The 15,924-nt window shown below is 42.1% G+C and overlaps 1 protein-coding gene across 25 annotated transcripts in view; it reads left to right on the forward strand.

Annotated features, from left to right (window-relative positions):
- The window catches only part of Dock9 (dedicator of cytokinesis 9), a 239,728-nt gene that overhangs the window by 192,057 nt on the left and 31,747 nt on the right, over positions 1-15,924 (forward strand). For 13 of the 25 annotated variants that reach the window (XM_087193042.1, XM_087193049.1, XM_087193052.1 and 10 more), the window contains 7 exons: positions 1,471-1,608; positions 1,741-1,923; positions 3,817-3,930; positions 4,052-4,267; positions 6,799-6,856; positions 7,715-7,792; positions 9,255-9,361. In XM_087193042.1, the coding sequence (XP_087049168.1) occupies positions 1,471-1,608; positions 1,741-1,923; positions 3,817-3,930; positions 4,052-4,267; positions 6,799-6,856; positions 7,715-7,792; positions 9,255-9,361 (894 nt within the window). The remainder of the gene's footprint in view (positions 1-1,470; positions 1,609-1,740; positions 1,924-3,816; positions 3,931-4,051; positions 4,268-6,798; positions 6,857-7,714; positions 7,793-9,254; positions 9,362-15,924) is intronic. The other 12 variants (XM_087193060.1, XM_087193061.1, XM_087193044.1 and 9 more) reach the window with 1 other exon arrangement.

A 15,924-nucleotide genomic window follows, 5' to 3' on the forward strand; every position in this document is an offset into this window, starting at 1 on the left:
CATCAATGAGATGAACCTTGCTTTTCTGAAACTGACTCCAGCCATAATTTGCTATGTAGAAAAATTATTTATTTAATGTAAGTTACCTGTTTATTTAGCCAAATTGTAAGATGTCTGTTGACTGTTTTGGTTACACTCACTTTTGCCTGCTTGTGCAAAATGCATGGATGTATCCTTTCCAAACACACACCTTTTTTAGACAGGCTTGTCATATGTAAGGGTCGTGTGCTTTACTGTCACGCATGTTTGGATGTGAAGTTGCATGCTGGCTTGTTGCTGGACTATACCTGCAGCTATCATATAGATTTGGCAACTGAAGGGAGTTTTAGCTAACTAGGCTTCCAGCGTGGTGAATTCCTGTGGATTTTCTGCTGAAATGAGGATATTTTAAAGAATGATTGAAGGCAATTAGTTGTGGTCCTTTGATAAAATCTATGAAGTGTTACAATCCTACCAGTTACCTCCTACTTAGCTAGACCAAAATACACACCAGATGCTTTTGTTCTTTACAGTACCTGTGCAAGGTTAGTTTTAGAGTCACTGTTTCACAGATGGGAATACTGAAGCTCTGTTTACCTGCACAAATCCATGCACATAAGTGATACTTGACCAGAACCTTACCAAACTGGTTATCCATGGCTCAGAATGCCTGAGAAGCCAGTCTGGGAAGGAACTTCACTTTTAGAGGACTTGCTTCATATTCTTTATTTCAGTTTCTTCCCCACCTATTAATTAGCTAACACCAGTAATGCTGCTCCTCTGTTGGAATTAAAGATGTCACAAACATCACCTCTGTCAGTTGCTAATGCACAGTAAAAGTACTAGGAGCCCAATCAGTACTAAGCTACAATGACCTTACACACTATATTGAAGTTTGCTAGGAAGTTTATCCCCAAAGCATAAGTTTATTGATACATACACAGATTCTGCAAAAAAAAAATGTATGCACACTTCAGGAAAAGCAAATGTAAATATTTTAATACTAAATTTATTAAGACATCATGAGATTAATACAACTTAATCTTTGGCCTCCATAATTACAAGAGGTGCTTGAAGTGGTGGCCGTGAACTTCCAGACATTTATTAGTACATGAACTGCTGCTTGGGTAACCTTGGTCATTGAAATTGCGGGTCATGCATTTTCAATTTCTTCTCTAAGGGTCAGCAGTGTAGTGGGTTTTCTGTGAAACACAACATCCTCTAGGGTCCCCCATTCAAGGGTAACAGCGTCTGTTTAAAAAACATGATAGTATTTTTCTTTTCCTGAAGTGAGTATACATTTTTTTTGGTGTGAACTCTATTTGTTCTATAAGAGCATTCTGTGTTTTCCTCTGGGACTCAGCAGAGTTTGTTTAAATTGTAAGTTGTTTTAATGCTTGGAAGATGCAGTCTTTGAGCCTGAAAATTGTCCGGAAACTCCTAGAGGTGCCGGGTTTGTCTCACTAATAATTCTGTTAATTGTGTTTTAAGAACCAGCTCTTGGCTGACCATGGACATAATCCTCTCATGAAAAAAGTTTTTGATGTCTACCTGTGTTTTCTTCAAAAACATCAGTCTGAAACGGCTTTAAAAAATGTCTTCACTGCCTTACGGTCATTAATTTATAAGGTAAGTTGTTTCATCAATGATGGTCTTGACTCCTGGTCACCTACTTTTCTCCTCCTGCCTGGAGTTTACGGGAACATCACCCACTGAGCACTAACTTTGCTGTCCTGTACCTGCCCCTTGTGTACCATCTAGTTTCCCTCGACGTTCTATGAAGGGAGGGCAGACATGTGTGCGGCTCTGTGCTATGAGATTCTCAAGTACTGTAACTCCAAGCTGAGTTCCATACGAACAGAAGCCTCCCAGCTGCTCTATTTCCTGATGAGGAACAACTTCGACTACACCGGGAAGAAGTCCTTTGTCCGGACACACTTGCAGGTACGTGTGATTTCGCTTTCTAGGACAGTTAGCCCCAGTGGAATCTTGTTTTAGGAAAAAAAACTTTGTCACATTTACCAGTTTACCTGCACTCTCAGCCCTAAAGTAGAAACTCAGGAAGTCCTTTTTTCTGGCTTAGTTTATTTCATGTTCCATACCATAAAATGCTACCCCAGGATGTGTTTCTGTTGGTAACTTGACATTTAAATACTGTATCAACATTGAACTAGCTGAAATTCTATTGTCTCAAAAAGTACAGTTGTACCTCAGTTTCCAAACTGAATTTGTTTTACGATTTTGGGAAAGATGGTTGCATTTGTGTTTGTGCCGGGAAGATGGCCATGGTCATGTTTATCACCCAATGCGGAGTTTGGAAACAGAAGCAAAATTTTGCCAAATGCTTCTGTTTGCAAACCAAATTGTTTGCAAACAAAAATGTTTGTGAGCTGAGGTATTACTGACACATCCTATGTGAGGATGCTTCATAGTAAACATTTTAGGTAAGAAACAGAAAGCCCAGAGTGTTTCTTTCTGTCTTGTATTTACAAACATCTGCTGTTTCTCCAGGGATAAAACATCCTAAATTCTCTGTTCTGAGAACTAGACATGATAATGATGAGTCTTTTGTTTTGTTTGGGTACCGGGGATCAAACTCAGGACCTTGCACTTGGGAGGAAGGCGACAGAACCGCTGAGCTAAATCCCCAGTCTGAGTCTTATGTATTTTTGTAGACACTTTATCAATGAATACATAATACTGTTTCTTTCTCCAGCTCTGCATTTATTCCTTATTTCACTGTCACAAACCACATGCTAGGATTCATGACACATCCCTGAACAGAACAGAACCCACTCCTGGACTATGGAGCATACAGTCTGTCCTTGTAGCATAGAGTAGCTAGTGCTCCCCTGCAGGAACTTGAGTGCATCAGGAGGAGCATCTGGCTGGGGATCAGGCATGGCTTCCTAGAGGATGTGAAGGATGGATAGAGGATAGCAGTTGAAGAGTAGCAGGCCATGGATGCACTATAGGAATTACCCATCTGAGTCTGGCTGCTTAGTGTGGAGTTTAGAATATGGGTGACAAGTCGAGAGCACACTGTTATGTATCCAAATCTTGATGTATTTGGAGGAATCTCTTGGACTCCAGTGGAAGGAGTAGATCCTAGGAGTTGGGACCTCACCTAGGGAGGCCATTGTCAGATCTAGAACAAAGAGGATTATGTCAGGAGTGGCTGGAGGAGGGATGGTAATATTGGAAGGAAGAGAGGATTAAGCTGGCAATACTTAGTGATTTGATTAGTGGTAGCTGGCTGTGGTAAAGGAAAAGGAAGAAGTAAATGTGGCCCCATGTTTGAGCTTAAGCATCTGGGTCAAGGAGGTGCTAGTCATAGGTCCAAAAACAGTCAGGTTCCCCGTTACATAGGTCTTAGTCACTTTCTTCATTGCTGGGACAAAATAGCTGACACTCATAACTTAAAAGAGGAGAGGTTTGTTTTGAAGTTTCATTCCTTGCATGTTCAGTAGAAGGCCCTGGACAGAGGAAAGCTGCTCATGGCATAGCAGCCAGGAACCAGAGAGTGAAGGAAGGAGCTGGGAAGGGGGTTACACCCTTCCAGGTCACAGCCACCATAACCTGCCTCTTCCAACCAGTCCCCACCTCCTAAGAGCAAGTCACTCCATAAGTCAATCACCTTCTAAACATGTGAGGCTTTGAGGACCATTTTAGAAAGTGAGAAAGAGATTCAGACATTGTTTCCCATACTAGAGTGAACCCTGCCCCAAACCTCCCAACTTTGCCCTGGTCTCTTACACACTGTAACTGAAGACAGAAGCAGAGCCCAGGTGATCATCTGAAAGTGAGTTGATTCGTTCATGTTTCTGTGTCCCTAAGGTCATCATTTCTGTCAGCCAGCTGATTGCAGATGTTGTCGGCATTGGGGGAACCAGATTCCAGCAGTCGTTGTCTATCATTAACAACTGTGCCAACAGTGACCGGCTCATCAAGGTGGGTAGCCTAACCCCCTTTTAGCTTTCACCGTCAAGACTCTGCCTCATTATCTGATGTGCATGTGGTCAGCAGGAAGTGGATGAAATCTACATGTCTTTCCTTCTCCCGTTCGATTTAGCACACCAGCTTCTCGTCCGAAGTGAAAGATTTGACCAAGAGGATCCGCACAGTCCTCATGGCCACAGCCCAGATGAAGGAACATGAGAATGACCCAGAGATGCTAGTGGACCTCCAGTACAGCCTGGCCAAGTCCTACGCCAGCACCCCCGAGCTCAGGAAGACGTGGCTCGACAGCATGGCCAGGATTCATGTGAAAAATGGGGATCTCTCAGAGGTAGGTAGCACAGCCAGCCTCTTGATCTTGGTTTTTGAAAAATCAGTTATACCTTATTCATTCAAAGAAGCCAGTTTTAAGGGAAACTGTCCTGTTATTTAAAAGCTCAGAGAGACTTCTTAGTTACCTGTGCATTTTGATAATTTTAAAAAGATTGTAAGGGGATTTCTCTAGCACAAAAGAACATTGTATGAAAGCCCTTAAAAATCCACATACTCTTATAATTCCCTTCTAACTAAAGTACACACCAGCTTCTGCATTAAAGCTCCTCCGAAGGCCTAAAATTCAGCTATTTATGATTAAAATGTTTCCCATTATTAAGGTAATGATAAGCATCACTTTCTCCTTTTGTCAGTGCTGTAGATATTTGAGTTTCCCCCATTTCAAGATGTTGATAGCATGGCTGGAAGTTGGATGTGTGGGCACCAGAAACAGACTCTGAACCCAAGCTCTGACATTTCCTAACTGTAACATTGAGCCAATTTTCTTAACCCCTCAGGATTTTGATGAAATCATAAGTAAAATGGAAAATTAAGGAAAATAGCAATAGAGTACATACAGGTTCTGCATTCCCATGAGAATGCTTTTCAGAGTTTGTTCATGAGTCATGTGGGTATGATCAGTAGTATTACTAAAGCAAACATGCCTTGACTTTGAAATTTCAATAATAGTTTCAACTAATAAGATAACATTTTGTGTCTGAAAGGTTGATAAAACTATTTGTACAGATTCATTACTGAACAACTCCATTGAGCTAGAAGGTACATACAGCATTACAATTTTGTTAGTCCATAAATTTAACCTAAACTAGCAGGATAAAAAGAAATTAGTAGTGATAGTAATGTCTCCATCATTCTCAGAATGTAAGGATTGTTTTTAATGATTTGTGTGACTCGGGTCTCTTGTAAAAAGGAAAGACCAGCTCACTGAGCTTTAGTCGTTTCTCTGTATATTAGCTATCTGTGGCTGCCATGACAAAGTACAGCAAACTGGTAGCCTAAAATGGCAAAATTTTATTTTTTCACAGTTCTGGAAGCCAGAAGTCCAAGCTCACATTGTCTACAGAGCCTGCTCTCTCTAAATGTTCTAGATTAGAACCTGTTGCTTGTCCTCCCAGCTCCCTGTGTTGCTGGCATTCCTTGGCACTCACTGACTAGAGACACATCACTCCAGTCAGCCTCCATTGTCATATGGCAGTCGTGAACCTATGGCATGCATGCCACAGTAGGCTGTTTGTTATCATTAAAAGCTCTAAAAGGTTTGCCATCACCAGCATATGGCAACTCCCTCATGTGTCTGTATTTCTGTACCCCTTCTTTTTTTTTTTCTGGTACCAGGGATCAAACTCAGGACCTTTCCCTTGGCAGGCAGGCATGGCACCACTGAGCTACATCCCTGGCCCTCTTCTTCTGTAACAGTTATATTGAATTTAGGGTCTGCTTGATACCAATATGACCTCATCTAAACTAACTGTATCCATAACAACTCTTTCCAAATAACATCACATTCTGAGATCCAGGAAGGTCATAAATTTGGGCAGGAGAGGGGACACTTTCCAACTCCATACACTCTGTAAGCAAGACACTAATACAACTAATCCACAGGACTTCTCGTGGTGGCCTCCGTGTCTGGTGGTGTGCACTTGCTCCCTAAGCTGTCACACATTTGCACACCTACTCTGTGCATATTTTCTTGCCATGCAGTGTAAGATGAAATAAACCGTGTCTGACTTGAGTTCTGCCTCTCGGATTGGACAGTGTAATGGCTCTGACTCCCTAAGAGACTTCTTTCTACGCACACATATAAGGCACAGACCAGAGAGCCTGCTCCACTGCTCGTGTTTGTTTCTACACACATGCATGTCAGGCAGCTTCTGCAGGCGTGTGTTGGCAAGACAAGGGCATCATGTGGTGGCGGCCACCTGACTGGTGAGGATAGGGGCTTACACATCAGCATCTCCCATGGCTTCACTTCCAGCAGCTGTCTTTGACTTTGCTAACAGAGCAACTTTGTGACAATAATTTACTTTTGTTTTTCCTTTCATTTTTAAGGTAATGAACTAGTTTTTATTTAGAATTATGTGTTGGGGGAAAATTACAGCTTTACCTTTTTGTAAGTTGAGAAAACACATGTATTAGCACCTGTAATTTGAACCATTCTCTTAGAATCTTGGAAGTAAAAAAGTTTTTTCCCAAGCACATCTTTTCCTCACACAATCCTCTTTTTGCTCTAAGAGAAATGATGCAGAAAACTTGGGTATACAGTACTAAGAAAAAATACTGTTTTTATCTTTTACATTAAAATGTAATGATTCTAAATGCAAAAAAACCAAAGGTTAGTGATTTTACTGCCATTTGTCCCAAGTCCTAATTTATTTCAAAATTTCAGTTTGTGGGAATGGTTCCACTTTTTTCCAAGTTGACATTAGCTATTAGAAACACTGCTTGGTGCCTTGAGATATAATATTATATAATATATTTCTTGAATGGGCTATTATAAATTATGATTCTGACACATATCTTTTATTATAGGCAGCAATGTGCTATGTCCATGTAACAGCTTTGGTGGCGGAATATCTCACACGGAAGGGTAAGGAATGAGCTCTGTGCATTGTGAAGAGAATATAAAACAATAAAGTAGCAAAGACAAGTGAGACCCATTCAGACAGGTTTGTACATGTATAGAGCATATTTTGTTTTATTCCCTTACATGATGTTTGCTTGCCTTGGTAGGCACAGAAGAAATCCCAGTATAAAAAGGAAAAATAGATGACATGTTGTCATATAACCTCTTCCTGACCACTCCATTCTGTAAAAACTAGTTAACAAGCTTTACATATGGTGTCCTTGGCCAGCCAATCCAGAACTGAAAAGATTTTATTTCCCTTAAGATAGTTCCCACTGGAACTGCAGTATTTATCAATCAAAAGACATTTATCACAGGAGGTTATCAGACAGATTTTCTGGAACACAGCCCAGTTGGCCGTACTGTTCCCAGAGGAGGGAGAGGGGACAAATGATACTTCCTTTGTACATTATATATTTGTGTCCAAAGTAATGGGCCATGAATTCATTCATGGGTTCCTTCTAGGTAAATACCAGTTACTCATTTCCATTTCAAACTCAGCACAGCCCCAAAGGATGGCCTTTAATTTTGGAATACTGGGTTTCTCAGCAAAGCTGGTAGTCCGCACATGTAATTCTGGAGGACAGGAGCACCAGATCTGGGCTGATGAGTATCGTATTTACCAAGTGGGAGTATTACAAGTCACAGATGCTGAGACCATGAAATGTTTATCTCTGATGCAGTTGGCTATTTAGAATGCAATTTAAAGGGGTCTGGGTTTGTTATACAACAGAAGGAGAATGAAATTAAAGAAGGGTTCCATGTTCACCTAGTATTTCCTGCCGAGGCGTTTTATCAGGTAATACATTTCCTCATGTTTAGAGGCAGAACTAGCACTCCAGCAGGACCCACTCCGCTTCCCCTACAGCCATAGCACCTGCCAGAGGAGGAACCGGGGAGGTGAGCCCAAGGATTGCCCAATCTCCAAGGGTCCCTTATCGCTGTTCATGTGCCATTCAATGGTGTGGGGATTTTCTATTTCAAATTTGCATGGATGGATATTACTCTGCTTCCCTCCTTTCTTTTCCTGGGTTCTCTAGGTTGCTGGCAATCTGTTCCTATGGACAATAGAGGAAAGTACTTTGGCCTCCATTTTTGTTGTCCTATTGCAGTGGAGTTAAATATTTAAATGTACTTGTAGCCCAAACACGGTGGTTTGCTTTCATAACTATTTTGTGTAGATTAATGTTTTTCACTGGGGACTCTTTGATTTCCATATAACCAAATCAAACCAATGCTACACTAGAACCATGGTGGAGGGACTAGATATCCTGGGAGTGGCTGGAAATCTGGTCTAATGTGCAATAAAGAATCTCAGACTTCAGGTTCTACTTTTTCAAGGCTTGATCTCAAAATAGTCCATGTTCTTTTTTTAAAATATGGTAAGTCTCAGTTCAAGTTTTTACTTGTTTTATTATGAATAGGCATCTCACAGTAAAGCAGCAGAACATTTCATTTTCCCTTGAGCATTTTGCAGGGCTGGAATTGTCCAATTGACTTAAAACTTTCCCAGTGAGTCCAAGATGAGGAAAGGCTCCCATTGGACTGCTGTTGCTCAGGGACTGTATCCTGATCTCAGACATTGATTCCCACCTCTTACACCTTTTCCCCTAAAGGATCAGATGCCTAGGCCCTGGAGGTATTCATGCTCTCTTTTTCCTAGAGAAAAGTGCCTCTCCTTACCCCCAGGTGGGTGGTGTGCCATCTAGCCAAGGCAGCCCCTCAGCTCATAGCTGTAGCAGTTGTATTGCATCTCAGTGTTACGGATGGCTGCGGGCAGGAGAAGGGAAAGCTCTAAGTCAGTGATGGCAAACCTATGGCACATATGCTACAGAGGGCTATTTGTATCATTAAAAGCTCTAAAAGGTTCACTTTCACTGCTCTAAGCTACTACTTATCCCCAGCCTGTGTGGTGAGATGACCAACTGCTAGAAGGAAGCAGAGTTATTTTTGAGTTACAAATGTCTTTCTTATTGGCTCTGGCTGCTTTAATTTCCTTAGTATCATTATACCAAATCATTTTTTCATTTACTTGTTATTTCATCATTAATTTGACTTAATAACTATTTCTCAGTTTATTTAGATCATTTAAAGACTGAACACACTTTATTAAAGAGAGGGGAAAATTAAAAAAGGTTGAGAAACAAAGTGAAGGAGGTGAATGCTTAGTGTGAGCAGACAAATGAAGAAGAGCATGTTGTGCTTCCCAGCCTCCTGTGTGGTCGCTGGCCTGACACATAACAAGTATGGAACTCAGTTATGTCATTCAGCACAGAAACACCCGCGTCAGGAACAACCCTTGAGGTTCAGCCACATTCAGGTTAGCAACTCTGACTCTTTCCCCTCCTCTCTCAATTCCCAGGCATGTTCAAACAGGGATGCACAGCCTTCAGGGTCATTACCCCCAACATCGATGAGGAGGCCTCCATGATGGAAGATGTGGGCATGCAGGATGTCCACTTCAACGAGGTGGGTACTGGATCCCAAATGGTCAACAGCAGACCAACCGCATGCACAGTGTTGGTCCCATAAGATTGAGTCACCTAGGGACATTGTGGCCATCTTAGTTTGTGTAAGTATACCCTGTGATGGTCTCACAATGACAAAGTGCCTAACAACACGTTTCTCAGAACGCATCCCCGTTGTTCAGTAGTGCGTGACTGTACTCGGGTACCATGAATCCTGCAGATTTCTTCCCAGTGTATCACCCTGGGCTTTTCCTGCAGCTGGTGCCTCCACACTGAGCTCCAGCTATATGGTTCTTCAGAAAATGAAGCACAGCAGGAAAAACTCTGCTGTTCTCCCTTCCTAGCAGTGCCTTCTCATCTCCCAGGAGGAGGATTAAGGGGCCAGTTTGTACTAAAGTGAGGCTGAGTATCCAGTGTATTCAATGGAAAGTTTATCAGTCTGTCTGACAATTTTTCTAGTGTATGAGTTTTGTTGCTGCTTTAGTCTGACTTTAGTTTTATTTAGTGGCTCCAACTCTAGACATTCCCTAAGGCCAAACCTCAAAGTCTCAAGAGAACAGACTGGGCTTACAGCCAGAGCCAGCCCTGTTTTGGGAGGGCCCAGTTTCTGCCTGTGTATGGGTGCTGTGATAGAGAACCACACTATCCCACTGCCCTGGAGACCAGAAAGTGACATTAGACAACGGTAGTGATTCCTGAAGTTTCTTGTCAAAACAGGATAGCACCACATCTCCACATCTACTTATCTGTAGAATGTCTTGACATATAGCTAGGAATTTGAGCAGTGCAAGTTTTCTGCTTATATTCAGTATATTCTCTTTTCCAAGAATATCTGTCTGAATAATATATTCATTTGTACCTGCCTTCCCCAGCCCAAAGTGAAACAGTCAAGGAAAGCTTTTTAATCCTGCCCATCTTTTAAAGTTGTCCAGTTCTTCATGTGGAGAAAAAGAACCAACAGAGAAAAGAGTACCTATCTGTCCTCTGCCTGCATTTTATTAGCTTTCTTTCTCAAGGATCATGGTATGGTTGCACACAGTTAATAGTTCATCTTTTAACCATTTTTGTACCAGTAAGGAGGGCCTGTGACCAAACATCTCCCATGATGTGAAGCAGTCCATAAACTACTTGGTTTTCAAAATGTGGTCCTGAACCTTTTCATGAAGGCTTTGAGGTCCTTACTTTTCCAACCGAATGTTTATGTGAGTCTGGATATTTTTGTTTGTTTATATATATCAACCTAAGCAACAGTCAGACAGATTTAATGCAGAAGGTATGAGAATCCAGGTTCTCCTACAAAGTCAGACATTAGAGTTGCAAAAATGTAAAGCACGGCTACTCCTCATTCTCCCTCTCTCCTTCTCTTCCTCCCTCCCTCCCTCCACCCCTTTCCCTTCCTCCTTTCCTCCTCTCTATTTTTTTTAAAGTTTCTTTGAAAAATACCATTTTCTTTTTTTATTCATTAATATGTTCTTTACTTTAAAATGTTATTTTTTAAGATATAGGTTTCTTTTTAATTACATTAACAGATCTTTTACATCTTTTCAGTTTTCATTTCTAATATTATAAATATTGAGAGAAAATACCCACATAAACAAAAGTTCTTTGGAGTCCTCAATAAATTGTAAGATATGTAAAAGCTTAAGAACCACTGTTGTAAACTGTCTAGTCTCAAATGGCCTTCAAAATTAAAAACTAAATATGAACAAAGAAGGTAATATATTGAGTGTACTTCATAAAGTTTAAATATTAAGATAAGTTTCACAACAATAGATAAAGTTTTCTAATTATCCTTTGGGGAAATAAGCTGGTTATTCCATGGCATTAACAGCCCTTCTGTCTCCCATCTTGAAGTGGCTGGATGGATTGTGATTTTTTTACTTCTTATTCTCAAGTGTGAAACCTATCTCTGAAGGAACAAAGCCCACATGCTCTTGGCTTTCAGCTCCCCTCAAGGCAAATTCTCACTGGGTTTTTCTCTGAGAAGAGGCAGGACAGTATTGTCTCCTTGCAGAAGCCACCCTTGCACCCTGTGCCAAGTCAGCCCTCTGGAGTGTAGCACTTTAGTTGGAATTAGATAAGGAAATCTACCATGCCAAGAACAACAGATTTGAAAGTATAAACAGTTTCCTGTAACCTACCCTGCAGGGGTGATCGAATGAAGGTCAGGTTTGCTCACCTGATAACCAGTAGGTTGTAGTAGTCACAAGAACCTAATGAATTACCTGATGAAATTAAGAGCAGACACTGTTGGGGAGATTTATGAATGGTACCCATCTGAGTAAGAAATAAGCCTACAGAAGGATTACTTTAATGGCTATTTTTAGAATATAGATTTTCTACTCTGTCCTTGAAACATGAAGTTGGTAAATCTTTAACAAGGTCCATAATACATAATGATCTGTGGTTAGGATGTGGCATGGTAGGGGTATAAAGTCCTGCTCAAGCCCCACACACTAAGATTGAAACTGACAGGGAGGAAAAAGAGGAAGAGGCTCTAAAAGACAGGAAAACAGAAATTGCTATGTACATTTTCATGTTGGCTATCCAAATGTCTCAAAAAAAAAAGCGAGACAAGAATCTCTGCCAGAAACAAAGTAGTTTTGGGAAGAGCTGACAGGAAGTAAGTGTGTAACACAGTATAATAAAAATATTGCCTGCTTAATCTGCATTAATAGAATTTAAATGTCTTAGATGCTGTCCTATAGCCAGTTTTATTGGAGGAACTATGTAAAAGTATACAATTGTCTTAGCAGCAGGATTTCAGATGAGTTTTTATTGGTACCAAGTCCACCTTCCCTGACTCCTCCAAAGAGCGGACACTCTCCCAGCTGCTGTGATCAGTAAAAAGAAATGTGCAATTCCCACAATAACTTTTGTTTCACAGTCTGGGCTGTGCACATTGAAGAAGTCTTGAGTCCCTATAGTGTCAGAGTTCTAACTGGGCCATATAGTGTTGGGATCCCTCCCTCATTAACTGATGCATCATCAGAGTCCTGGCAGGGTATAAGTGGCGTACTTGGGAAAGTGAAGATAGTCTCCTAAAAAGAACTTTCTGAAAGTTCAGAGAGATTTTGGGGAAATGAACAAAGTATGTTGTAGCATTCCCCAGTTTAGCAACAGCTGGGTCTCACTCCTAACCTAAAGGGTAGTGGGGAGACAGAAACACATGGAGGGGCCACCTGACGGGACCTATGGGGTTCAGTAGCAGATTCACCCTGGCAGGGAGGGAGGGTGTGAGTACACATCCACCTTCCTGCCCACCCTCACTGTTCCTCCTGGCCTGCAGTCTCCTGCCGGGACCGCCATCAGCCGACTCCACTGGGAGCTAAGGTAGGAAGCCCAGCATGCAGGCAACCATCCTGATGAGTCTCTTCCCAGACCACAGAGCTGGGGAGATAGGGCCTGAGGGGATCCAGAGGGAAAAGTGGGAGATACAGGTGATCCTCATCATTCGCATACTTGCTAACCTTTCTTGGCACTCTGCCTTCTTTCAGCCCTCATATTGTGAACAAGTATCCATTTGTTGCATATTTAATGCCATATTTTTCATTAAATTTTTATGGCTTTTGTTGATGATTTTTGTTGTTTAAATGGCTTCAAGGATAATGCCAGTCTAAGGTCCCTAAGTGCAAGAATGTTCGCCATGGATTTAATGCTAATGAGTGTGTGTGTGTGTGTGTGTGTAAGTGTGTAAGTGTCTCTAAACAGAAACATGTAAAATAAGGTTATATATTGATTGAGTGACAAAAATATTATAACCAGAGCCTCACAGGAAACTAACCCTGCATTTTCTCTAGGAAGTAGGTAGCATTCACTAATCCAGGGTTTGTGATGACCTGGCACCACCTCAGTTAAGGAGAACTGTCTTGCCTCTAGCTGTTTCATAAAACAACAAGTCTCACCCCTGCAGAATCACCCTTGAGTATGACAAACCTTATCTGAACTTACCTAGGCAAGTCTCTGATTTCTGTTGGTAAAAATTGTTTCTATTTAAAAACAAGTGCCAGGGCTGGGGATTTAGCTCAGTGGTTCCACTGCCTGCCTCGCAAGCTCAAGGACTCGAGTTTGATTCCCAGTACCAATAAAAAATAAAAAGATAAAAACAAGTTCCAATAACAAACGCAGTATTTACATCCCTAGAACATGCCACGGGATTGAGAAATCAGCAGGACATACCCAGTGGTTAGTATTTACATCCCGTCCAAGCCTGGTGATTTTGACTCTGTGGAGCTGCTTAGCTATCCACTTTGCCCTGACTGAGAGTACTCTGAGAACCAGGAAAGTTCAAACAGTGTTTCCTCGTAACTGTCCAAAGCACTAATAGTTGTGAGTAGGGAACTTAGCCAGTGGAATTTGTGGAGCTGCTGTAGCCTTGCTCGTTACCAGAACAAATAACCTGCTTCATTTTGAAATATGTACTGGCACTGAGCTGGCTGCTAAAGAAACCAGCAAGAGCAAGATAGAGGTCACTGCCGTAGCTTCTGATGCTTTCTTCCTATGGAGGAGAAACAGAGGAGAGAAATGTAAACCACAGACCCTAAGAATCTGAATTGCGGTCACACAGAACACGCCGAATTGGCCTGCTGCAGACAGGCAGGTCTGTGCACACCCTACCGAGGTCCCGAGTCTCGCAGAAGATGCCGAATCAAGCCTCTGCAGACAGGCAGTTAAGCCCATGCCCTACCGAGGTCCCCAGTTGCGTGGAACATGCCTAATCAGCCTGCTGCAGACAGGTGGGTTTGTGCACGCCCTACCGAGGTCCCGAGTCAAGCGGATGATGCCAAATCACCCCATTGCAGACAGGCAGCCACCTGGTTCCACACTACAAAGATGCAGAGGACACCAGACCACCAGACCAAGGTACTGAGTCCCACTGCTCCAGGCCCAGAGGTAGGGGCTTTTGAGCCGCCATCCCACTGCTCCTGGTCCAGAGGAAGGGGCTTCCCGGTGATCATCCCTCCAGCTGCTCGCAGCCCAGAGAAAAGGGCTTTTGGGCCACCTTCTGTCCCGCTGATCCTGGCCCAGAGGAAGGGGCTTCCAGGCCACCATCCCTCCCACCGCTCCCGGCCCAGAGGTAGGGGCTTCTGAGCCACCATCCCACTCACTGCTCCTGGTCCAGAGGAAGGGGCTTCCCAGCCACCATCCCTCCCGCTGCTCCCAGCCCACAGGAAAGGGCTTTTGGGTCACCATCCCTACCGCTGCTCCCGGCCCCTGTCCCACGTCTGCCAGCTCAGAGGAGGTAATCTGTGCAGGCGCTAACAGCCCCCAGCCCCAGTCAAAATGAGAAAACACATAAATAAGTCTCAAAACCAGACTTCCAGATCACCTACAGCAACCCCAAAGGGAAATGAGATGGAACACTCTAATACCCAACCACCTGGACCCACTGAACTGGCAACAAAAGGGGATCTGGAAAAAATGAAATCAAAAATAATTTCTCAGATAACAGGAGAAATTGTGCCCCTAGTGCAAGACATGATTAATAAATCTAGAGAGGAACTCAGGAACATGATGGAATCCCAACATAAGAAACAAATGGAATCCATAAAACAGATGCAAATAGATTTCCAGGACATGAAAAACTCCATTGAAAGTCTACACAGCAGAATGAGCCAATGTAAGGACAGAATTTCAGATATAGAAGATAAGATTGCAATCAGTGACCAGGAAAAGAAAAATTGCTTCAAAATTATAAGGGAACATGAGAAATCGATCCAGCAGCTCCTAGATGATGCAAAGAAGAATAACATAAGACTGATTGGGCTCAATGAAGAAACAGGAGAGAGTAGAGATGATATAAAAAATCTCTTCACAGAAATAATGGCAGAAAACTTCCCAAGCAGGGGAAAAGAGCTTGACATACAGATAAGTGAGGCATGTAGGACTCCAAATAGCCTTGATCAAAAAAATTCTTCACATAGGCATATAATTGTTAAGATTCCAGAAACACAACAGAAGAACAAAGTTCTCCAAGCAGTCAGAGAAAAGAAACAAATCACATACAAAGGAAATCCCATCAGAATCACAGCAGACTTCTCAACACAAACCATCAAGGCAAGAAGAGCTTGGAGTGACATATTCCAAACCCTAAAAGAAAACAGCCTCCAACCCAGATTGATGTACCCTGCAAAACTATCTTTCAAAATGGATGGAGAAATAAGATACTTTCATGACAAAGAGCACCTTAGGAACTTCGTGAATACCAAACCAGCACTCCAAAGAATTTTACACAATATCCTAGGAACAGACATTGAGGATCACAACCCCAGGAAGCAAAGCAGAATGAACCCACCTGGCGTGATAAGAAATTAAATGTAAAGGGGGAGAACCCAACAAAAAGAAAAAGTCATGGCAATGACAAGTCAATACGTTTCAGTTATAACCATCAGTGTTAATGGTCTCAATTCACCAATCAAAAGAAATAGACTGGCAGAATGGGTCAAGAAGCAAAATCCAACAATATGCTGCTTATAAGAAACACACTTAATTCAAAAGGAAACTCACAGACTGAAAGTTAAAGGGTGGAAACAATACTCCGTGCGACAGGAACCCAAAAAAAAG

This window comes from Heterocephalus glaber, unplaced genomic scaffold, assembly GCF_053883595.1.
Source record: "Heterocephalus glaber isolate CG9 unplaced genomic scaffold, H.glaber_assembly_v1.0 deba00001578, whole genome shotgun sequence".
NCBI classification, from domain to species: Eukaryota; Metazoa; Chordata; class Mammalia; order Rodentia; family Bathyergidae; genus Heterocephalus; species Heterocephalus glaber.